We start from the raw sequence: 26807 nt of genomic DNA, 5'->3' as shown, positions 1-26807 counted from the left end.
TCCTGTAAGTATAAAAGATCTGCGCATGCTTTATGTCATTTGGTATTTACTGCAACATCGTAAAACAAGACCTTGGAGTGTGTACTGTATGCAGCAACACTTGAGAGAAAATGACGCGTCAAAGACTATCCTGGGGTGAAAGGACGATAAGACTAAGGGAATTATGGGATTAAACTTGACTAAAACAAAAGAAGTTAAGGAGGATTATTTTGGCTGCGACTCCCTTTTTACCTCCATGTTTCAACTAAGAAAAATGTATCATTTACATGTCTGTCTGTCTGTCTGTATATATGTAGCAACTATCATTCCTAACACTATAAATTTTACAGTATGTATAACACATGTAATTAATTAATGATTTGCTAATTTGCTTTCTAATTAACCATTTTTATTCTGCATCATAACAAGGTTGCATGTACATGTAGGACCACTGGTGTTATTTAGTCTTAGTTCTATGAATTGCTTTGATCTGTGTATTCGTTCATGTATCGTTCATGTGTATCTTGAACATGACTGGTTTGATCACATTCAAACTTCACTCGTACATGATGCATCTCGGGATGTACATGTAAGGATGTACATGTAAGGATCTAAAAACTAACTCTGCAATGTTGATTATTGCATAAGGTTGCAGTGTCACTCTGCGAATAGCACGATTCCCATTGGTTGGTTGGTCAAAAAGCGTTAATCCCAATATATGCCCCATATTACTTCTTACTTACAGTGTAAGGGTTCACCACATGCCTTTAAAAGAATTAAGTTTTAAATGGCCATTACATGATCGTGAAAGTCTGGGTGAACTACGTTCATTTGCGACGTGCAACGTTTTGCCATGATAGCAGTAATTATTAGCAAGCGTCTGCCTTCATTTAGATCATAGATCATAAGAGGACATGAAACAAAAACGGCGTTGGTTTGTGTTATAAATGTAATTATTTTTGTATCATATTTTTCAAAGTCAGTATTATTGAATATTATGGTTTATTTTTTTTTAATGAAAGCCAAATTTTGATGATTCATTTTGACCTTAAGGTGCCTATGATTTATAGGAATTTTAAACAATAAATTACACTACTAACAAATACGTTAATTTTGTCATGTTACCATTTGAAAGCCTATTTTGCCAGCTTTTTAATAGTATGATGCATTTTTTTGTGGTCGCTAATTGTATCGAAAATGGGTTAAAAATGTCCGTTATTGGTTAAATTGTGTTTAAAACTACACTACATTTAACTTCCGAACATATAGGTTTATCGAATGGAAGTTTGACTTGAATAGTTTTTTCACAATGCCTTCTAAAAGTTTCACACTTTTAAATTGACCCGTAATTAACGCTATTGCTGATTGACAATGCAGTTACTTTTTAGTCCCCTTTCATTCTTTGCATGTTCCTAGTACTTTATGTGAGACATGTGCACATGCAGTGGTTTAGCAATTTGATTGAAAATGGCCGACTGGCAGCCATCTTGTTTTTTGGAAATTTTCTATTTTGAACATGCTTTGTCGGTTTTCATTAAAATTTGGTACATAGATTATACATGTTAGGATACATTTCCTCTGACTGTCTGTGTGTGCGTCCGTGCATCCGTCCGTCCGTCCGTGCATCCGTGCAGAGTCATATTTCAGAATCTTTTGGACCAATTTCGTTCATTCTTTGCATGTGCCTAGTACTTTATGTGGGACATGTGCACAAGCAGTGGTTTAGCGATTTGATTCGAAATAGCCGACTTGCAGCCATCTTGTTTTTTGAAAATGTTGTATTTTGGACATGCTTTGTCAGTTTTCATTCAAATTTGGTACATAGTTTATACATGTTAGGATACATGTCCATGACAATTTCTTTTGCAATCCGATCAAAGATGGCCGACTATCAGGCATCTTGTTTGTTTTTTTAAATGTGGTATCTTGGACATGCTTTGTCAGTTTTCATTCAAATTTGGCATATACTTTATACATGTTAGAATACATGTTCATGTCACTTTGTTTCTTAATCAGATCAAAGATGGCCGAATTACGGCTGTTTTTATTTTTGGCCATATTACTATATCTCTGTCACCCATGTATCATTTTCATTGATATTTAGAATGTCATAAATGGATACATGTACATGTCAATTCAATTTGCAATTTAATCAAAATATGGCCGACTGGTGGCCATCTTGTTTGTTTGAAATGTGATAACTTGGACATGCTTTTACTTGTGATCTATGTTTTTCTTTGCTATGTCTTAAACCGGAGGGGTCGTCACGCAACACGTGTTCGAATTTGATGTAAATAAACAATCTGTTGTATACGACACATTGGACTCAAGTTTCAAGGACACGCTTGCAACAACCCCTCCATTTTAATATGACGAGCACAAAGAGAACTTTCAAAAATTTAACGGGGACTGTGTCATTTTCAATGACTTGATTTCTTCTCGAAACAATAAATCCACACGACACGCTTTGAATGTGCCAGACCGGAGTTGTTCCGGAGTTGGCGAAACTGTCTTTGTGAGCCAAGCTGCTGATTACCGCTATGTTTATAAAGTCAACAGTGGGTGGAACTTGTATGCACATGTACGCAAATTACCGATCAGCTGTTTATAATCTTGACTCGTCGAGGTAAAATTCGACTCACAGGTGTCATAATAAAAATAAAATATTGTTAATAGACTATGTCAAAGTGTATTATGCATCACAATAGTATTGTCTCCGTAATATCCTGGAAAAATGATGACAACACTGATACATCAGATGAGAAAGTGAGTACAGGAAATCTGTTGCTTGTTGACATCAGGCAAATAAACAAAGCCATTGTTTCCATTTATGCAGAGAATGTGCACCCATCTAATTAGTCCCAGTTCGGACGAAGTCCGAAAACGAGTACTGATGTTTGACTTATGTCCGACCGTGTGTCCTCACTTCCGTGTGTACGTGTGTCCGGACCTGTATCTTAGAAATGCCTGGGACCAATCACAATCAAACTTAACACATACATCATACATGATATTGTACATATGCATATAATTTGTTTCATGATCTGATTCAAGATGGCCGAATGGCAGCCATTTTTGTTCTAAAAATCATCAAAATCAAGCATTTCTCGGCTGTTTACAGATGGATTTTGCCATTTTAAGGCCGAAAATGCATCAAAATCACACATTTTCACCATTCCGGACCCAGATCTCAGTTATGCATGGACGGATTTTGTTCAAATTTGGTACATACATTAAACATAAGAATTTAATGCACGTCATTTTTTTTTTTGGATTTGGGTTTTAAATGGCCGACTGGCGGCCATTTTGTTTTAAAGAATTCAGTTCTGGATCCGTATCTGAGACATGTCTGGATTGATAGAGTTCAAACTTCACACACAAGGTACATCATGTCACAAATAGATATGTGCATTTGTTTCATGATCCGCTTAACAATAGCTGAATGATGGCCATTTTAAGGCCGAAAATGCATCAAAATCACTTATTTTCACAATTCCGGAACCGGATCAAATAATCATCATAATCATATTCCTGACATGTTTATATTCCAGCTATATTACTATAAACAAAACTATATATCTTAAATTCGATAACTATTGGGGACTGTGCCATGCATGGCTTGTTTTCCGTTGACACTGCCCTTTTAGTTGTCTATCCTAAGCAGTGGTTTCATTCCAGTTACACAGCTTTACGTTTGATTGATTGCCTGGAAACAGTTTGACCTGCTACAGGCTTTGTTTGGAGCTCAAAGTAATGAACGTAGTTATAACAAATTGATACTTAACATCGATAAAGCATAGCCATAAACAGTAAACGTTTTAATTGAATTGTTAATATTTTTGCATTTTATTGGAGACTATAATTAACAATACACACAACAAAGTCAAAGCTGACGTACAACATTTGTTGTAGAACGAGCAGTCAGAGAAATAGCCATTTAAAACTTAATTTTTCTATAAGGCATGTGGTGAACCCTTACACTGTAAATAGTAAGTAGTATGGGCAACGACCAACCATTGGGATTAACCAAATGGGAATCATTCTCTTTGCAGAGAGCAATAATCGACATTCGGTGAGTCGCACAATCGCGTCACAGAGTTTAGTTTTTAAACCCATTACATCCCTTGTACATACATTTTTAGCCCCCGCCGGATCTGCGATCCGGGCGGGGGATATTAATTTGGGTTGTGTCTGTGCAATGTGCGTGCACATTTTCATGTTACCAGATTTTTCTCACACATGTGTGATCCAATTAAGTTCAGAGTTGGTACAGAGACAGAAATTGATGGTGCTATGGTGCACATCAAGTTATTTTTTCGATTCTTCAAAGTTTCACTGTGTTTTTCCTTGATTTTTAACATTTTTCCTTCAAAATCCGACTTTTCCCGAAATTACCCGAGTTTAATCCGAGTTTTGATGACGCATACGCAGTTCTCGTCTCGGTGGAAATCAGTCAATTTTGTGAGGATATTGTATCCCGGAATCTTTATTTGCGCAACGCTTCTATGGACAAAATTGTGTCTCGTCAATTTCAAAGGTAAGAAACTGTGCTTGTTATGGTATTTATACACTTTGTATTATCGTTTGTGTCTCCGGTTTGGTGATCGTGAGAAACTATTGCTAACCTGGCGAGAGTTTCGCCAGAAAAACTGCCTTTTTATTATGGTTGTAGGAACTGATTATGTATTGTGTAAATTGAAAGTTTACCTCGTGACTTAAGAGGTTTGCAGTGCTCTCACCGGGATTCAAACGTCGTGGTGGTGTCGGCGCAATGCTGCTCTGAGACGCTTGCCAGACTCTGCCTCGCTCAAAATCATTATCGCCATACTTGATTTCCGCAACATTTACATTTGTTTATGATTTCCACAGCTATTGTTCTATGAGATGCGTCCTCGCTGTTCATAAACAGCCATAAACAAGTTTAGTTGGGTCGGCATGTACTCATTGAAAGTGTTGGTTTATTTACGTAATCCACTGATCACGCAATAGGCGAAGTTAAAAATATGTCGCTACTCAGGAGAGCTTGCCCACAACGCTAAATGTCCCAATATAAACGTACCGGTACGTTTATTTTTTCCACAGAAAAATTCCATCCGGCACATTTTTATTTGGGACGGTACGTTTATTTATTTTTCTAAATCCGATTAAAAAAATCATGCCTTTTTCCCCATGAGAAACGAAGCCAAAAGATCGCACTAAAACATCGGTAAATCTGGTCTTTCGTGTTGCTTTCACCATGAGGTCGCTGAACTGTCATATTTAAATGCTTTATGGTAATTTGAGCACATGGGCACCATCCAGCATTTTGATTGGTTGATTAGCGACTTGACCTATCTGGTCATTATAAACACGCGTCGTGGGCATGGATAACATGGCGGATATTGTCTCATCGAGCGTTAACATGTAACCGAAAACATTTGCTTACGATAAAACTTGCATTTCATAACAATTCAACGAATTTATTTTTTGTACGTTAATATAATCACTACTGAGTACTAATCAACAATTACAACACTTCGAAAACAAGTAAGCTACCGTACCGTGCTACCAACAAAAAAATAATGCATAATGAATATAGTGAATATTTGTTGTTGTCATGTGAACAGTTTTTTTGATTGACTGCAATTTTCCAACATTCCATGACTTCTATTGTAGCACCAAATTAGGGCTTTTCACTCCTCCTTGACGCCTATTTAAACGATTAGACGGTATCTTGTCGCCAGCCACGAATGTGATCGATACTGCCGACTATTCCATGCATTTTTTATCGACGCACGACGACACGCAAATCGAGAAAAGTATTGTCCTTGCAACAATTTTGTGCAATACGTCACCACTATATAGTGACTGATTTAATTTTTATTCAACATTAAAACAAACTACAGTGAGTTGTTCTATGGTCGTATAAAAATAAAATAAACTACATTAAGATACAGTAAAGTTAACCAACTAAACAGAATGCTAAATAAAGCTAAATAATATTACAAACACATATAGAATCACAATAAACTTGTACGATACAGTACAATACAATACTCTAACTACTATTGCTAAGGAGTGGAAAATCACATTCACATTAGAGTCATAACTATGGAAAGAATATTTTTATATTTGGTGGAGCTGCTCATATATCATCTGCATACATTTTTGTATGTATTGTGCAGTTTCCCAGCCAGTCCGACTCGAGTCGTGATTGGTTTGCTATTCATTACATCTTGCAGCCTTTCAAACAGTATATTGCTAGAAATGCATCAATTGTTGTCCATGTATATTCCTAATTGCTCAGTGAAAACTTGCAATTTCTTTCTGGCTGGTATAAATATATTAAGTAATATATTTTCGTACTGAAAAGACAGTACGAAAATATCTTTTTTAATTAAATTTAACAGCTAATGGGAGCATATATGCTACAATCTCTGCTTACTTTTGACTAAATGTTTTTTTGTTTTTTTCAGGTGCAGAGCCAGAATTTTTTTCTCGGAAAGCAAAGCCACTGAAACTGCATATACAATGTATTACAAAAGCATACTATTCGCTGCATGTCTGACAACTGTGTATAAAGTTTTGCAGGTCGTCTTTTTTTTTTTTGAGAAGTGCTGTCAACCAAAGCATAAATATGTGTTTCTCTGTACATAAAAGTTCAATTTCACATGATTTGTTAATATTAATGTATGATAATAAAAACTTGATAATATTTTTTCTTGATTCTTGCACTTTATTTGTATCATTGTCATATGAGAAGTACTCTTGTCCTTATTTAGAGATATTGAAACTAATTCAGGGCCATAAACTACATGTAGATCTGTACATGAAGTACATGGAAAGTAAAGTTGTTGACACAGGTAATGTACACCAAGGATCATTGCAGTTTCTCAGTTCTTCATCTGGTGCTAGTACTTGTATGACAAACAGTATCTTTGCTCTGTTACTGTTTGAAATATCAGAAGTTTTTCGCTGGAACAGTTCTGTGATTGACGGTGTTCTTGTATTAGGAATACAGTTGTACAAAGAAGTTTATCCAAACAGACACAACACTAACTCTTCAACATATTTGCAGATCTGATTTGCATACTTGCATGTCATTTTACCTGTTGTACTTGTTTGTTGCTCTCTGGTGTTCTTGCTGAGAATGCCATAGAAATCATGTTTGCCAATTTACATCCAAACCAAAAACTGGACAAATTATATGTTGCAACTTTCAGTGTCATTCATGCCCTGTTTGATTGGATAAAGTTTTACGACTTGGAGGCCATTTTTTCCCTCAAAAATAAAAAAAAAAAAAACAAGCTTTTTCTAGCTGTTAACAGCTTTTTCTCAGATATGTCATCCAGTTTTGTTCAAAGTTGGTACAGGGACAGGTAATAATTGTTTACAAGTGCACATCGCATTATATGTTTAACAAGTTATAATTTGTCTCAGAAAAGCCAAATGAATAAATTTTTACCCACCCCCTAAAATTGTAACACATCAATTCTGAACATTTAATAACAGAATTTTAATACAGCTCATAATGAATTAATTCACTCTGACACAAACTAAGTTCAATATAAGTTTTTAAATTTTTTTCTGAGCGGGGGCTATGACATGACATGTCATGTCTTGTTGTCTATTATTTTCTCTTCAAACAATTTTTTGAGGGATTTCATTGATATTTAGTAAACGGATTGTCATTATGTTTTTATTTTTCAATTCCTATCATCCATTTCTCCAACTTACCTGATGAATTTTTGACTCCCGTGTGTGAAGCACAAAAAGAGGGTCTTTGCAGTTGGTGTGTGGGGTGGGGGGTGGGGGGTATGTGTGTGTATGTGTGTGTGTGTGGGTGGGTGGGTGTGTGTGTGTGTGTGTGTGTGTGTGTGTGTGTGTGTGTGTGTGTGTGTGTGTGTGTGTGTGTGTGTGTCTGTTCCACTGATATCTCAAGAACCATACATTGATTTTTGATGAAACTTGGTGCATAGATGCTCTGGGCTAATGTGCAGATCTGATTAGGTTTTGGTAAAAATCCATGCATATTATTTACCTGATTTGCATGATAATTAGCTGATTTTTAGCTGTTCCATGACTGTTCCACTGATATCTAAAGAACCACTCATTGGATTTTTATGAAACTTGGCACACAGATGCTCCAAACTAATGCGCAGATGTGATTAGTTTTGAGTAAAAGTCTGCGCAATATTAATTACTTAATTTACATAATGATTAACCAATTTTCTGCTTTTCCACTGATATCTCAAGTACTAATCATCACGTTTTAATGAAACTTGGTACATAGATATCATAGGACACTGCATAGACCTGATAGTTTTTAGGGTAATATCAGTAGATATTAATTACCTAATTTGCATAATTAATTAAATTTCAGCTTTGATATTTCAAGTAGTAATCATCACATTTCAATGAAACTTGGTACATAGATGTCATAGGACACTGCACAGACCTGATAATTTTTAGGGTAATATGAGTACATATTAATTACCTAATTTGCATAATTAATGAATTTTTGACTCCCGTGTGCGAAGCACAAAAAGGGAGTCTTTGCAGTTAGTGTGTCTGTGTCTGTCTGTGTCTGTCTGTGTGTGTGTGTGTCTGTTCCATCGATATCTCAAGAACCAATGTTCGAATTTCAATGAAACTTGGTATATAGCTTGTCTGGGGCAATGTGCAGATTTGATTAGTTTTGGTTGACATCCATGCATAATAATGTGTGAATTTTAAGCTAGTTCAGTTATATCTCAAAAAGCATTAAAACAATTTTTATGTAACTTGGTAAGAATGTTACTAATGATTGGCTGCTGCAATTCATTGTTGCATTTTACATTTTAATTAAAATTTAGCATTTTTTATGTATTTTTTTATTTATGGCAGTGTTGAAGATATGAAAATGGTTGGTAGGTTCGATTTCATGGTAAAATGTTGTGTAAATTTGTTGTACTTTTGAATCCTGATTTATCACCGTATTATTGAACGCGAGAACAAATATGGTACTCTCCAGCATCAATGTAGTTGTATCAAGTTGCTGTCGTAAGGAGATATTTCCTTTGTATCGCTTACCAACATTGTATTGTACTTCTTTCCTTTATTTTCCTTTACACATTTGGAAACTTGCATGGTGCACTTTCACCCCCACCTTCCCTAAATTACAAAGCTATCATGTTGATTAGTAGGTATAGGATGTCTGTGTGTTGATGACTACGTCATTGTGTAAGGGCTTCTCATACGTAAAATGGGGCACATTCCCAGTAAAAATATCTATTTACACAGGGCGGTCAAAATTCGCCTACATGTGTAAATTCATGTTGGGATTTGGAGAAAAAAAAGCTCGTGAAACATACCGAATTTACCGTGACAGGAGTGATCAATTTTGGTGCCGATTGTTGGTGGGCTGATCAGCATGTCGGATTATTTCTGAGAACGTTCTTCGTGTGGGAAATCACAAAATCATTATCACTAAGTAAGCTGGTTTACCTTATTTTTGTGTCAGGGTACCCTATTCAAATGACATGAATCGACATACGATGATTACCAAAACAATTTGACAATCGGTGTCTCATTTGTTCACCGCCCCTTCAACACGGTGATTTGTTATGACGGTGGTTTGTTATGAGCGGTATTTTTTCCCGGCCCTTTTCGTCGGAAATTACAAATTCATTAGCTATAATATATCCTAGTTTACTTTAGTTGTTTCATCTGATTATTCTGTACATTGATTTTACTTAGCAAAGGAAACAATCGGTGTTTGGCTTTGTTATATTTACACTATTGCAACACCTTATGTGGGCCCCCAGCGTGAGCCTCGTGTTTCACTATTTTTTGCATTGAATATTACACGGCACTATATCCCTCAAATCGGAAGGCACATTTATTGCTCGAGTTACTGTTCCTATTAAGTTAAGCCATGGAGCAAAAAAGAAAATATGGTTAAGTTGAATATCATGCTTCATGTGGAATGTATAGACCGTGATTTCGGAATTAACTACTGGATGCACAGTGGAAACCACTGGGGCAACGCCACGCTGACCGGCGTCTCCTGCCTGGTAAAAAAACAAAACATGCGAGACGGGGTACAGGGTTTTAAGCCATCATAGATGTTTTCGAAATGAAAATTAGCGAATAGGTTTTGTTTTGAGCCACTTTAAATGCCGTGTGTGTATTTTTGGTTGGTACTCATCGCGTGCGACGTGCCCCAGATTTTTTCTATTTACTTATTGACTCTTACACAATCCCCGGAGGGAAAGAAAATGGTCACAAAGTACAAGGAGAAATATATATATATAAAAAACAAAACAAAAACACAATATACTAAGTAACAAATACAATCACTAAATTACTAAATAATACAAAATCTCTAAAATACAATCTAATATAAAATTACAAAATTGACAGCAGGCATTAAGATGTCAAGTAAGACCCTGCTTCCTGACTTCAAAGCTTTTACTTATGAACTGTGCTACTGGTATAATAATGTTTTCATTCTGTAACAATTCCATGAATTTTTTCTCTCCAGGTTTATTTTCAAATGCTGGGATCATATCCTTAGCTTTATTGAACAGTGTCAATTTATACGCAGTAACAAATGAGACGCGATGGGGATTACTTTGAATTTTATGTACCGAGAAGTACGTCTGCCGTAAATTGTTAATATTTGTTATGGTACTGAGCTGTACGATGGTTGTAATTTTACCATGTCGATTTTCGGGATTTACAAACCAATCGAAAAGATTGTGATGCCTTCCTTATTAATATACGTAACTGAAAATAAATAAATATAATATTTATTGACACACATATTGATCTTAAGATAGTGGTTTGAATTTTTAGATTGTGATTGTTTGTCAGAAATTTATATAGTTGTTCTTGCTACTTCACGTTTTCAGTGTTAACTAAATTTCTAAAATATTTTTAAATGCCCTATAAGTTTATTTTGGGCATTTATTTGTTTACTATTTTCGTTGCATTTCATTTTCCCCAATGTTTTATGAATTATTTCAGTTTTCTTTTTAATGTTGCAATTTTGTGTAGACTTTTTATGCATATTTTTAAGTAGGCTTATTGTAGGTATACGATGTCTATGTGTGTAGATGACTACCGTACTGGTGGCTCCTTATTTAATAGATTATTCATAATTTGTTTATCATTTTCAAATATTCCCGAATATTACATCATGATCCTTATTCCCTCAGCACACGGGAGTTCTTTCTAAGCTTTCTTTGATTAGCTTTTGATATTTCAAGTAGTAATCATCACATTTCAATGAAACTTGGTACATAGATATCATAGGACACTGCACAAACCTGATAGTTTTTAGGGTAATATGAGTACATATTAATTACCTAATGTGCATAATTAATTAATTTTCAGCTTTTGATATTTCAAGTAGTAATCATCACATTTCAATGAAATTTGGTACATAGATGTCATAGGACACTACAGACCTGATAGTTTTTAGAGTAATGTGAGTACATATTAATTACCTATTTTGCATAATTAATTAATTTTCAGCTTTTGATATTTCAAGTAGTAATCATCACATTTCAATGACACTTGGTACTTAAGATTTTAATGAAACTTTGAAGAGAACTATGCAGAGACCCAATTAGTTTTTGGTAAATATTTATGCTTATTAATCACCTAATTAACATAATTAATTAACACTGATATTTCAATTACTGATCATCACATTTGAATTAAATTTGGTACATAAATGCTCTAGGACAATAGACAGGCGTGATTGATTTTGGGTTAAAATTTGTTCATATTAATTCTCTAGTTAGCATAATAATTCATAATGTTTTTGTTCTGTTCTGTTCATATTAGTTACCTGGTTTATATAATTAGTTTTCAGTTTTTCCATCAATATTTCTTGTACATTTAATTTTGAATTAATTTTTAATGTGTCTTCAATACTCTCAGCACACTGGAGTTCTTTCTAAGCTTTCTTTGATTTGTTTTGTTTTGATATTTTCTCCCTCTTTTTTTTGTCCTCAAATTGTAATTCAGCCAAACACGTTGTACTGTACAATGCCAAACATTCTCAATATGATTTAGATAATTGTGTAATCACCACTTTGCATTCTTTTCACTATTCAGACAATTGTTGAAAATATTAATAGTACTACACACAAATCGCATCTTGGCAGTTCTAGATTTGTGTCAGAATTTCGAGTGATTGACATCTTTTGCTCATTATGAAACTGAATTAAATTGTACATACTTATTTTAAAATACCTACATGTAAATTAGAAGTTGAAACATTTTTAGCCTTCGCAGACGAAGTCTGCCGAAGGCTTATAGATTGGGTTCCGTCCGTTCGTCCGTCTTTTACCTCTTATAACTTTGATATGCTCTGTCCAATTTTTTTCAAAGTTGGTGCAAATGTAATTCTCAATGCCATACATATGCACGCCAAGTATTTTTTTGATTCGCCAAACTTTCATTGTGTTTTTCTGTGATTTTCAACATTTTACTAGTACAAGTGCTGAAATTTGCCGGAAAAATCCGAGTTTTAACGACATCTCGCAAGAGAACTGGCATACCGTATTGAGCATGCGCCAGTCTAACCGCTAAGGAAATCGCCGTCGATTTCGTCTGAGGATATTGTATTCCGGGACTGTATCTTTCTTTGCACATAGCTTACATAGATTAAATTTACATAGATTAAATTCTATCTCAAAGGTAAGAAACTGTGCTTATGGTATTTATTATGAACTTCGATTTATCCTTTTGTGTCCTGACTTTAGTGAGAAACTAGCGATCGCACAGTGTCACACTTTGCCAGAAAAACAGTCCTGCTATTAGTTCAAGAACTGGTTATGAAACGTGTAAATCGAAAGTTTATCTCGTCATTTAGGAGGCTTGGGAATAACGTTTGGCATATAAAATACTGGAATAATAAAAACGTAAACGTTTAGAACACGCTGATCGTGATTCTGTTATGTACGATTGCTGTTGCCGGTGTTCATTGGCAACTGCTAGCAGATTGAAACTTGGTTTCGTGACGACATATTAGACTAGAATTATCGAGAAAACACAAGTCAAGTTCGGCCAACCGAAAGCAATGATGAAATTGAAAAGTACTGTAATTAAATATCAATGAATCTATCATCGCTGTTAAATTACCTTTGAAGTAAATATGATAACCGCGTGCGTTACTGCACTCGTGACCGGGACCTCTATGCTCCATGCGGTGTTGAAGTTTATCGGTAAATCGAACCTCTGTCAACAGAGACACATTTTCCCAATCAGCTATTTATTTTGGTACTGAAGTCAGGGTGGCAATTTCAATGTTTAGCTACCATAATTTATCTCCATTATGAGCAGGAAAATAAATTACGGACCTCGATTGAGATGGATTTAACGGCCGACATGTTTTTAAGGGATATGTGAAACAATATTAGGGAGGGGGTCAAATTCACGTAATCCTCAATTTTAATGATGTTTACTTAATAGTCATAATTTTTTTTTTTCAAAACTTCGGATATTATTTTATATATTTTAATACTACAATATGGTAATTAGTATGCAAATTAATATGCTAATTAGCATCCAATCTGAGACAATGCAATCCAGTTCAAAGGAAATTTGATTACATGATCACTACCTCTGCTGATTAGTTTTTTTTGTATTTTTCTCAATAGTTTTTTTAGCTCCGCTGTCGACTTTGTCGAGCGGAGCTTATCATATGAGTGATTGTCCGTCGTCGTCGTCCGTCGTCGTCCGTGTCAATGTTTTACTTTTTCGACTTCTTCTTGAAAACTACAAGCCTGAATGCTTTGATACTTGGTGTATATGTACCTTGGGCAGACCTCTCTCAGATTTGTTCATTTCATGATGATATCTTCAATTCTCTAATTTTGGTGAATATTTTTGTCATTTTTAGTAAAAAGTGATATTTTCGACTTCTTGTTGAAAACCGCAAGTGCAATTGCTTTGATATTACATATATAGGTACTACATGTGGACCTCTCTCAGATTTGTTCATTTTGTAATGATATCTTTAATTCTCTAATTTTGGTGAATATTTTTGTCATTTTTGGTAAAAAGTGATATTTTCGACTTCTTGTTGAAAACCGCAAGTCCAATTGCTTTGATACTACATATGTAGGTACTACATGTCGACCTCTCTCAGATTTGTTCATTTTGTAATGATATCTTCAATTCTCTAATTTTGGTGAATATTTTTGTAATTTTTGGTAAAAAATGATATTTTCGACTTCTTGTTGAAAACCGCAAGTCCAATTGCTTTGATATTACATATATAGGTACTACATGTGGACCTCTCTCAGATTTGTTCATTTTGTAATGATATCTTTAATTCTCTAATTTTGGTGAATATTTTTGTAATTTTTGGTAAAAAGTGATATTTTCGACTTCTTGTTGAAAACCGCAAGTCCAATTGCTTTGATATTACATATATAGGTACTACATGTGGACCTCTCTCAGATTTGTTCATTTTGTAATGATATCTTTAATTCTCTAATTTTGGTGAATATTTTTGTAATTTTTGGTAAAAAGTGATATTTTCGACTTGTTGAAAACCGCAAGTCCAATTGCTTTGATATTACATATTTAGGTACTACATGTGGACCTCTCTCAGATTTGTTCATTTCATAATGATATCTTTAATTCTCTAATTTTGATGAATATTTTTGTAATTTTTGGTAAAAAGTGATATTTTCGACTTGTGGAAAACCGCAAGTCCAATTGCTTTGATATTACATATATAGGTACTACATGTGGACCTCTCTCAGATTTGTTCATTTCATAATGATATCTTTAATTCTCTAATTTTGATGAATATTTTTGTAATTTTTGGTAAAAAGTGATATTTTCGACTTCTTGTTGAAAACCGCAAGTCCAATTGCTTTGATATATTATACATATAGGTACTACATGTGGACCTCTCTCAGATTTGTTCGTTTTCTAATGATATCTTCTGTTCTTTAATTGCCATGTGCATTGCTAACAGCGGAGCTATCTCAGCCGACAGGCTGCTTGTTTGTATTTCTTTTGATCCAACTTTGTAGAGTGGAAACAGACTGTTGAATTAGTTCATCCTAGACTTTGGTAGAACATGTTTAAAATAGTACAGTGTGAACTGCAATTTCTTTCTGGCTGGTATAAATTTATTAAGTAATATTTTTTCGTACTAAAAAGACTCAAATATCTTTTTTAATTAAATCTAACAGCCAATGGGAGCACATATGCTACAACCTCTGCTTACTTTGGGCTAAATGTTTTGTTTTTTTTGGTTTTTTTTCAGGTGCATAGCCAGATTTTTTTTTCTCAGAAAGCAAAGCCACTGGAACTGCATGTATTACAAAAACATACCGGTACTATTCACTGCGTGTCCGACAATTGTATAAAGTTTCGCAGGTCCTCTTTTTTTTACTTTGAGAAGTTCTGTCAACCAAAGCATAAATATGTGTTTCTCTGTACATAAAATTTCACATGATTTGTTAATATTAATGTATGATAATAAAAACTTGATAATATTTTTCTGGATTTTTGCACTTTATTTGTATCATTGTCGTATGAGAAGTAATCTTGTCCTTTTTAGAGATATTGAAACTAATCCCGGGCCACAAACTGGTTTATCCAAACAGACACAACACTGACTCTACATATTTGGAGATCTGATTTGTATACTTCCTTGTCATTTTACCTGTTGTACTGGTTTGGTGCTATCTGGTTTCCTTGCTGAGAATAATGCTGACCTGGATGGAGAGTGCTATAAACTTGAAAATGCCATAGAAATCACGTTTGCCAATTTATGTCCATGCAACTTTAGAATGACAACTAGCGAAGGCAGTGTCATTCATGACTTGTATGTAATATTTTAATAGTCCACGAGAGCAAATATATTTTTGTATGTTAACAGACTTGTAAATTACACAGGTGTGTGTATGTAAATTACACAGGTGTGTGTATGTAAATTACAGAGGTGTGTGTATGTAAATTACAGAGGTGTGTCTATGTAAATTACAGAGGTGTGTCTGTGTAAATTGCAGAGGTGTGTGTCTATGTAAATTACAGAGGTGTGAACGTAAATTACAGAGGTGTGTCTATGTAATGTAAATTACAGAGGTGTGTCTGTGTAAATTGCAGAGGTGTGTCTGTGTAAATTACAGAGGTGTGTGTCTATGTAAATTACAGAGGCGCGTCTAGGTAAATTACAGAGGTGTGAACATAAATTACAGAGGCGCGGCTAGTAAATTACAGAGGTGTCTGTGTAAATTACAGAGGTGTGTCTGTGTAAATTACAGAGGTGTCTGTAAATTACAGAGGTGTGTCTGTGTAAATTACAGAGGTGTGTCTGTGTAAATTACAGAGGTGTGTCTATGTGTGTCTGTGCATGGTCAGACTTTGTAAGTCATATTTTAATGATGCCAAATGCAGTTTAAATTTTATTAGTACATCTCGTAGAGAAAATAGTGTATTTTGTTTTAACCATTTTTCAGGCATGCCTTGATAGGTGAAACTCTGTATGTACTTTACAATACAATGTGCAAAAACATTTATACTGCTTCTTCTATGGTCCATATTTAATTGCAGAATACCAGTTATAGAGGGTGGTGATCATGGTAGTGATGGAGCTGCAGCTTTAGCAATGTCTAATGATTATAGTCTTTATGTGCAAGAAGGTATGTAAAAGATTGTGTGTTGACGCTATCGGCGGCTTATAAGGAGTATTATAACTAGTATGTTTGCTGACAGTTTTGTGTGTGTGCGCCATGTCTCTCCAATGTCTAGCCTATGGCCAGCCAGTGACGTGCCAGTGGCCTGGTTATTGAAAGGCTCACTCTCAAAAGAGCAAGCCCAAGGTCGAGCTCGGTGTGATTAGGCAGATATGGCACACTTTAATATACTCGGCGAGATCTTGGGCATAATTGATGTTTTTTTCACCACAACAGAAAACATAATGTAGTTGTCAGAGTATAAACCCCTGCTCGAGTATAAGTCCCCCTCCAAATTTACAGCAAGTCATTTATCAGATTATAAACAACAACAACACCCCCTGCACACCTTGTGCAAGAGAAAGAACATGGCGGATACCCCACAGCATCGAGTGTTTATATGCGACCGGAATCATTTGCTTACGATGAAACTAAGTTTAATTTCATTTGCATTTCATTTATTTTTTTGTACATTATTATAATCACTACTGAGTAGTAATCAACAATTGTGAAACGCAGCATGACCGGATTGCACAACCGTGAACATTTGCTGCTACGCAATGTTAGTTTTCGGACTGAACGGGGACTATTAATTTGGGTTTGTTCCGTCCGTCTGTCCATCCGTACGTCTGGAGCTATATCTCGGACACCCAGTGACGGGTTTCATTCAAACTTTACATGAAGACAATACATAATGTCTTACATATGCACGTCAAGTTACTTTATGATGGCTACCATTTTGGATATAAAATTTGCTATTTCTGATACCTAAATGTGTGCGCAGCAGTTTCTTGGAGATGACTGGGCCGATAGATAGTATCGTATAATAGTGGACCAAGAGATTCATCTGCACCAACATGATTTTTTTGATTCAATTCAATATGGCTGGCCGACGCCCAATTTTTCATGTCCGGAGCTGTTTCTCAGAGATGACTGGGCTGATTTGGATCAAACTTAGTATGTTGATCATACATATTTGGTTATATGTGCACGTCATACTTTTTCCATGATTAAAACAAATATGGCTGACTGGCGGCCATTTTGTTTTTCATGGTACCCATGCTACTTTCTCTTGAATGCAATGAACGTTTCTGTTTAAAAAGATTGTATAACAAGTGATACAACTACACCATTATTTTTGTGATTCGATTCAATATTGTTGACTGACGCCCAAATTTCATCTGAAAGTGCTAAATTGTCATTTTTACATGTCTGGAGCTGTTTCTCAGAGATGACTAGGCCAATTTGAATCAAAGTTGGTATGATGATCATACATATTAGGTTATAGTTGCACGTCATATTTTTTTTCTGTGATTCAAACTAATATGGCTGACTGGTGGCCAATTTGTTTTTCATGATACCCATGCCTACTTTCCCATGAATGCAATGAACATTTCTGTTTAAATTTTGTACAAAGACAGTATACCAATAGATACATCAACATGAACATTGTTTTTGTAATTTGATTCAATATGACTGCCCAATGTCCAATTCTTGTGTAAAAGCACTAAATCATAATTTTTTACAAATCCATCTCCTATTAATGATTTTAATCTAATCTCAATGACTTCATCAGCATCAAATTGATGTCAGATCACAAAATTTTGGACGGGGACTGTGTCATTAACAATGACTTGTTATTTGAAACTTTGTTTAGAATATACTTTCGTTACCCCAAAACAGACCAATATTCATGTGAAACGCAGGGTCGAATGATGTTTCGAATGCTGTTCCTCTTATTCACATCCAAGAGTGATTATTTACCCCAGGGCGTAACAGCCGATCCTCAAGTTAATTTGGACGACACTCATCGTAGTATCGTACACATGACAATTTGTTTATGAATAAATTAGCATAAATTGTATAGTTTATACTCAGATAACTACGGTAGTTTCAGTGCTCTTACATTGTTGTTTATGAGTGTAGATTGAATAACTTGCGTAATGTGTTGCATATAGCATGGTAAGTGGTAAATTAAACATTGAAATGTGTGCGTGTTTGTTGACTTTTGATTTGTGAGTTTGAAGCGGTTACTGAAAAAGTTAACTGTGAATTAAATTGTTGTCTTCTGTCCTGTTCTGCCTGTCTTGTCTTGTCTTGTCTTGTCTTGTCTCAATGACATCCCGATTTCCTATTATGAAATTGATGATTTGCGAGTCAGGATTCGATGCGTGAACCAGCCAGGGTTCACCATAAGATAACAAATGTCACGCCGAATCACTCTACCCCCGATCTTGTAAAATGGGTCTCATTATACGACATAATGATCGTGACGAACCTTTTTACTCTAAATTCTAAATTACTAAATTCTAACTATAAAATCACTATAATTATATTCAAGGCATGTGCGATGTTTAAAGATGTAAAATGCCACAACAAAGTAAAATTGTTCATTTTTGACGTAGGCACGATGTACATTTTCTTCACAGTTCAGTCAGAGATCAATGAAACCACGTTGTCGGCACCTAACGTCACAGAAATTATGCAAGACGTTTTCAAATCCCTGTTGAATTATTAAATGGTGTCTTGAAAAAGGAAAGTTGTGCTTTGAACATCAGAAGGTCGCAATTGTTTATTGGTCGTTCGCACGGGAGATAGAAAAATAATGGCATGTTTGTTGTTCTTGCATCTATATGGTAGCAAGAGTATTATTACTGTTGGCATACTTGATTTCATCTTTCAATCTAAATGGCTACAAAAGACCCAGTAACATATATATTTTTAGAATTGTCAGGGTTCAAGGTTGGCATGCTCATATATAAATATTACTTTTTCTAAAACTGTATGAATTACACAATTATTGCTGCGCTAATATGCTGTTTCTTCATGCTTCCTATTAGTTCAGTAGTCAAGTGTTAACAATTGAATGCATCTTGGCAGTTGTATTCATGCGCTGCTTTTTAAAAAGTAACATACTGAATTCGAAGATCAATTTTAGTTGCATGGTACCCAACTAAAGGTCACATGTTGAAAAATAATCATAGTCTGCCTGGATCATGGAGGTATTCCTCTTAATGTCATCTTACAGCTATGTTTAGTGTTAATCTAACGACACTAAACGTACACTATTTTTTGTTAAAGACGCTATTAATTTGAAAAAAAAATATCAAAAAACATGAAGTCACAGCAATCGTTTTCGAGCCTGTTTATCGACGCCAGTGTGTTGCTTTCACATGAAATTCTGTTGTAGCAATTGTAGGGTAATCAAAACATTAAGAGAAATTGCAAACAATTTACAAAATGGGTGAGCTCTAGTTTGGTAAAATTGTCAGATGAAAATGACAAAATGACCAGTTTCCAAAGTGGTAGCGTGAACTTGTATTGGACATATTGATATGCAAACAACTAATCTGTGAAACAAAAAAAGAATGATTTCAATAAGTGAATTCAAGTGAAGACGGTAGCCACATGTACCACTTGCTTGAGAGCGTTTAACGTGTTTTGCAACCAAATGTTTCCCCGCCTCTAATTCAAATTATAATTTGATTGATGTCAAGGTACAACACACTGAAACATTGTGGGTAAATGTTAATGTTGGTAGGAATAAGTCGCTGGTAATTGTCATAATCTACAGAAAACCAAACACAAATGTTGAGTTTTTAGACAGTTTAGAGCATTCAGTGTTACATAATTTACCAATTAATTCCGAATGTGTCTTAGTTGGTGACTTTATTAATTTAAACAATTTAGACTCTAGTCATGTTAGAAAACTTTGTCACACATTGTCATGCTACAACTTTAAACAAATTATTAATGTACCCACACGCATAACAACTAACTCTCATAGTGTAATTGATCATTTATTCACAAATATTCATTCAAATTTTGTCAGTACAGGGACAATAGAGGTGAAAATATCCAATCACCTACTAATTTTTGGAATTTTTCAAGACTTATAAACTTATTTTCTGGAAACTGGTAAAATGTCATTTCGTGACTACTCCAAACTTGATATAATCAAATTTAAAAATGAACTTGAAAGTCAGAACTGGTCCGATGTGTAGTAGTAACGATGTTGATAATGTATATGATGCATTCTCGGGCACTTTTTTGAATATTTGTAACAAACATGCCCCTCTCATTACCAAACAACTTGGTTCCCACACTATCCCCCCAAATTCCGGGTTAACTATAGAGTTAAAAAGGGCAATAAATGGTTAGATGTAATTATAATGCGGACAGTGTGGCTAAATATAAATGCTATAGAAATTATGTGACAAATGTTCTAAGAGATGCGAAACGTAATTTCTATTCAGAACAGTTTGTTGAATATAATGGAAAAAACGGGAAAAAAACTTGGAAAAAAACAATTGAAATATTAGGAAGAGGACATACAAAAACCAAAATTACCGGACCACATTGATGTCCATTACTTAGGTAGCAACGTTACGACTACACTGAATGACCAAGATGCAATTGTGAATGGGTTCAATAACTTTTTTTACCAGAGTTAGGGTGAACCTTGCAAACGAAATCCCACCACGTACATTCGACATTTACAATGCACATGTGACAAATTCATAAGCCCCCACTGGATCTGCGATCCGGGCAGGGGGGTATTAATTTGGGTCGTGTCTGTGCATCCGTGTGTGCACATTTTCACGTTATCAGCTTTTTCTCACACATGTGTGATTCAATTCAGTTCATAGTTGGTACAGAGACAGGAATTGATGGTGCTATGATGCACATCAAGTTATTTTTTCGATTCTTCAAAGTTTCACTGTGTTTTTCTTTGATTTTTAACATTTTTCCTTCAAAACTGCTGGAAAATCCGGCTTTTCCCGAAATTACCAGAGTTTAATCCAAGTTTTGATGACGCATATGCAGTTCTCATCTCGGTGGAAATCACAGTCATTTTTGTGTGAGGATATTGTATCCCGGAATTATATCTTTATTTGCGCAACGCTTATATGGACAAAATTGTGTCTCGTCAATTTCAAAGGTAAGAAACTGTGCCTGTTATGGTATTTATAAACTTTTTATTATCATTTGTGTCTCGGGTTTGGTGATCGTGAGAAACTCTTGCTAACCTGGCGAGAGCTTCGCCAAAAAAACTGCCTTTCTATTATTGTTGTAGGAACTGATTATGTATTGTGTGAATTGAAAGTTTACCTCGTGATTTAAGTGGTTTGCAGTGCTCTCACCGGGATTCAAACGTGGTGGTGTCAGCGCAATGCTGCTCTGAGACGCTTGCCAGACTCTGCCTCGCTCAAAATCATTATTGCTATACTTGATTTCGGCAACATTTACATTTGTTTATGATTTCCACAGCTATTGTTCTATGAGATACGTCCTCGCTGTTCATAAACATCCATAAACAAGTTTATTTGGATCGGCATGTACTCATTGAAAGTGTTGGTTTATTTACGTAATCCACTGATCACGCAATAGGCGAAGTTAAAAATATGTCGCCATTCAGGAGAGCTTGCCCACAACGCTAAATGTCCCAAATATAAACGTATCCCACCCGGTACATTCTTATTTGGGACGGTACGTTTATTTATTTTTCTAAATCCGATTAAAAAAAATCATGCCTTTTTCCCCATGAGAAACGAAGCCAAAAGATCGCACTAAAACATCGGTAAATCTGGTCTTTCATGTTGCTTTCACCATGAGGTCGCTGAACTGTCATATTTAAATGCTTTATGGTAATTTGAGCACATGGGCACCATCCAGCATTTTGATTGGTTGATTAGCGACTTGACCTATCTGGTCAATAAACACGCCTCGTGCGCATGAATAACATGGCGGATATCGTCTTGCATCGAGCATTAACATGTAACCGAAAACATTTGCTTACGATAAAACTAAGTTGAATTTTACTTGCATTTCATAACAATTCAACGAATTTATTTTTTGTACGTTAATATAATCACTACTGAGTACTAATCAACAATTACAACACTTCAAAAACAAGTAAGCTACCGTACCATGATGATTTGCTACCAACAAAAAAATAATGCATAATTAATATAGTGAATATTTTTTGTTGTCATGTGAACAGTTTTTTTGATTGACTGTAATTTTCCAACATTTCATGACGCCTATTGTAGAACCAAATTAGGGCCTTTCACTCCTCCTTGATGCCTATTTAAATGATTATACGACAACTTGTCGCCAGCCACGAATGTCACCCTAGACGAACTTGATCGATACTGCCGACCATTCCATGCATTTTTTATCGACGCACGACGACACGCAAATCGAGAAAAGTATTGTCCTTGCAACAATTTCGCACAATACGTCACCACTATACAGTGACTGATTTTAATTTTTATTCAACATTAAAACAAACTACAGTGAGTTGTTCTATGGTCGTATAAAAATAAAATAAACTACATTAAGATACAGTAAAGTTAACCAACTAAACAGAATGCTAAATCTAAATAATATTACAAACACATATAGAATCACAATAAACTTGTACGATACAGTACAATACAATACTCTAACTACTATTGCTAAGGAGTGGAAAATCACATTCACATTAGAGTCATAACTATGGAAAGAATATTTTTATATTTGGTGGAGCTGCTCATATATCATCTGCATACATTTTTGTATGTATTGTGCAGTTTGCTATTCATTACATCTTGCAGCCTTTCAAACAGTATATTGCTAGACATGCATCAATTGTTGTTCAAGTATATTCCTAATTGAAAACTACAAGCCTGAATGCTTTGATACTTGGTGTATATGTACCTTGGGTAGACCTCTCTTAGGTTTGTTCATTTCATGTTGATATCTTCAATTCTCTAATTTTGGTGAATATTTTTGTCATTTTTGGTAAAAAGTGATATTTTCGACTTCTTGTTAAAAACCGCAAGTCCAATTGCTTTGATATTACATATATAGGTACTAAATGTGGATCTCTCTCAGATTTGTTCATGTTGTAATGATATCTTCAATTCTCTAATTTTGGTGAATATTTTTGTCATTTTTGGTAAAAAGTGATATCTTCGACTTCTTGTTGAAAGCCGCAAGTCCGATTGCTTTTATATGCATGTGGACCTCTTTCAGATTTGTTAATTTCGTGGTGATATCTTCAATTCTCTAATTTTGGTGAATATTTTTGTAATTTTTGGTAAAAAGTTTTATTTTCGACTTCTTGTTGAAAACTGTAAGTCCGATTGCTTTGATATTACATATATAGGTACTACATGTGGACCTCTCTCAGATTTGTTCATGTTGTAATGATATCTTCAATTCTCTAATTTTGGTCAATATTTTTGTCATTTTTGGTAAAAAGTGATATTTTCGACTTCTTGTTAAAAACCACAAGTCTGATTGCTTTGATATTACATATATAGGTACTACATGTGGACCTCTCTCAGATTTGTTCATTTTGTGATGATATCTTCAATTCTCTAATTAATTTATTTTGGTGAATATTTTTGTAATTTTTGGTAAAAAGTGATATTTTCAACTTCTTGTTAAAAACTGTAAGTCCGATTGCTTTGATACTATTCATATTGTTCATTTTCTAATGATGTCTTCAGTTCTTTAATTGAAATGTGCATTGCTAACAGCGGAGGTATCTCAGCCGATAGGCTGCTTGTTTAATTAAATTTAACAGCTAATGGGAGCACATATGCTACAACCTCTGCTTACTTTTGACTAAATGTTTTTTTGTTTTTTTTCAGGTGCAGAGCCAGATTTTTTTTCTCGGAAAGCAAAGCCACTGGAACTGCATATATTACAAAAGCATACTATTCGCTGCATGTCTGACAATTGTATAAAGTTTTGCAGGTCGTCTTTTTTTTTCTTTGAGAAGTGCTGTCAACCAAAGTTCATAAAATAAAAGTTCAATTTCACACGATTTGTTAATATTAATGTATGATAATAAAAACTTGATAATATTTTTCTGGATTCTTGCATTTTATTTGTATCATTGTCATATGAGAAGTACTCTTGTCCTTATTTAGAGATATTGAAACTAATTCAGGGCCACAAACTACATGTAGATTGTCCATGATAGCATAGAAGAAAATGTTTTCTTCTATGCTATCGATACAGAGCCATTGCTCGAATCGTCTAGCTATTTTTAATAGTTATTTAGGACTACGATTACCAAATATTATCTTCTATATATTAACAAGTTATACATTGTCTCAGAAAAGTCAAATGAATAAATTTTTACCCCACCCCCTAAAATTCTAACGCATCAATTCTGAACAATTAATAACAGAATTTTAAGGTAGCGAGAAGGTTTTGTGACGTTTTTAAATAAAACATTCTCTGTCTGTTGTCTCGGTCAGAACAGTAATTTAGGTTATATATATCAAAAGACTAAGTATAGAGGTGCAAGTTTGCACAAACTGGACAGACATTGTTTACATAATTATCACGTGACATCAAAAATGGCGAATCTTGTAAAAATGACTAAGTACGCGATTGCGAGAGCACACTGCGGAATTTCCTGGTGAAATTTAAGTTATGCATTGTCCGTAATCAAGTCCATTGAAATGCGTCTCCGATAATCAAAAGACCTATTATTCCGATTTCTAAGCAGGTTTGTTTTTTTGTCCCCAAATTATTTCATACTTGGCACCTTTAACAGACTATTATTCTGTGACAAAGCATTTTCTTTAAAAACCCAGACATATTTCGCACCATCATTATCTTTTGAACGATAACTGCGAGTTTGAATGTCCTAGTCCGAACGCACTTGATTTGGCGGCGGTCCCAATGAGTCGTTCTCGATCAAAACTTCAACTCGAGAAAAACGCGAAAAACAGTTTTGGTTAATAAAACACTGTAGATTTGCTGCATTATTATAAATATAAACTAAAAATGGCCAAACATATTAACCACTGATATCATAGAACTCATAAAGAGTGTCAGATAATGAATAATTTCAAGCTCGAGCGCGAAAAATGAAGAAAACTGCTGGCATTTGAGTCCGTACTCCAGGAACGTTCGGGTTTTCCATTGTTATGCAAACGAACAACGAGGGATAATCCTCTGACAAACATTACTGTCCCACTGTACACGCTGACAGTTTACAAACAAGCTAATCCTTCAAGTGTCTCAGATAAGACATCTAATAAAACGGTTTTCATGGTGAAACAAAATGGCCGATTTTTGAAAAAAAATTGCCTCGTCTGTCAACGCATTCTTTCTTTTCTTCGCCATTGCGTTAGAAAAAAAATGTATTAGTAAAATAGAATATTGACTTGGAAAATAAAACAATTTAAAAGAAAGTTGTGCAAAGTTACAGTACTCCTTTCGCACAACCTCCCGCCCGCTTCCGCTTTCCAATCACCTTTTTCTCTCGCTTTTGCGACCGCTTGTTGAATTCGACCGGACAATTTCCGCTTTGTTTTCGACTGCGCAAACCCCGAAATATCACCGCCCACCTGCTCGCTCGCGCGCATTTAAAATTCGGACTAACAGAATAATTTCCGAGGTTCACATTGTCTTATAATTGTCTTTCTGGTTTTTATAGATGTTGAACAGCTGACAAAAGTTCAAATACTTTTTGTTTTAACTATATATAATTATATGCACGCAACCTGACCCTTTGACCTCGATTTGGCTTGGACTGAATATTTTATTTTAAACAATAATCTAACGTGAAATACAAATTGTATTTCAACACAAGTACGACAGGGTTGTCTGGGGTTTCTTTCCTGATTGTTGAGTCTTCACAATGTGTTTTGTATAATTATTGTTGTTTTCCCCCGATGCTGAAGGACCGTAAAGCTAAATGGCAGTTACATGCATGGGCTGAGTGAAAGAAAATATTTCTAAGCCTAAAATAAAACCTAATATTACACCTCTTTGTGTATTTGTTAATTTTACATATGTTTGTCATGACATATCTAGAAAAATCTCGTCTTTCGTTGATAATTTCGATTGTTTGTTTGGAATGTCATTCCCCGTTGGTTTCTCCATACTGAGTTTAGGAAGGGCATCGATCAACACCGTGACAATCAGCCGAGAGAAGACAAACATTGACCGTAATTCATGGAGATCATGTCCGTAATTTGTGGGCTGAAACCCCAAATAATTAATCAAGTATTATTATTTTAATATATATTTTATTTTACATCGCAAAACTAAACCATGCCCAAAACAGAGCTAGAGTTGTTCGAGGTGAAACAACCGCATTGAAGACGATGCAACTTCAGCTAGCCATTTCTTACCTTGAAA

The 26807-nt window shown here is 34.9% G+C and overlaps 1 protein-coding gene and 2 long non-coding RNA genes across 7 annotated transcripts in view; all 3 read left to right on the top strand.

The window, feature by feature from the left end:
* LOC100372553 (nuclear transcription factor Y subunit beta-like) overlaps positions 1–26807 on the top strand; it is an 82091-nt gene that overhangs the window by 7752 nt on the left and 47532 nt on the right. Inside the window, exons 1-2 of one of the 5 annotated variants that reach the window (XM_085496678.1) lie at positions 9165–9430; positions 16531–16619. In XM_085496678.1, coding sequence (XP_085352804.1) covers positions 16586–16619 — 34 coding nt within the window. In that variant the 5' untranslated portion in view covers positions 9165–9430; positions 16531–16585. Of the gene's footprint in view, positions 1–9164; positions 9431–11412; positions 11432–12515; positions 12652–15972; positions 16035–16530; positions 16620–26807 lie in introns of those variants that run through there. The other 4 variants (XM_085496682.1, XM_085496680.1, XM_085496681.1 and 1 more) reach the window with 4 other exon arrangements.
* Positions 4416–6684, top strand: LOC146747437 (uncharacterized). The gene is made up of 2 exons (XR_014929019.1): positions 4416–4516; positions 6435–6684. It is a non-coding gene; the product is annotated as an uncharacterized LOC146747437 (long non-coding RNA).
* On the top strand, positions 21486–24397 carry LOC146747436 (uncharacterized). Its single transcript, XR_014928927.1, has 2 exons — positions 21486–21594; positions 24296–24397. It is a non-coding gene; the product is annotated as an uncharacterized LOC146747436 (long non-coding RNA).

The sequence above is a fragment of the Saccoglossus kowalevskii genome, chromosome 3, assembly GCF_978046115.1.
Source record: "Saccoglossus kowalevskii chromosome 3, keSacKowa6.1, whole genome shotgun sequence".
NCBI lineage: Eukaryota > Metazoa > Hemichordata > Enteropneusta > Harrimaniidae > Saccoglossus > Saccoglossus kowalevskii.
Note: the sequence above shows the minus strand (reverse complement) of the source record. Positions and strands in the feature narration are given on the sequence as shown.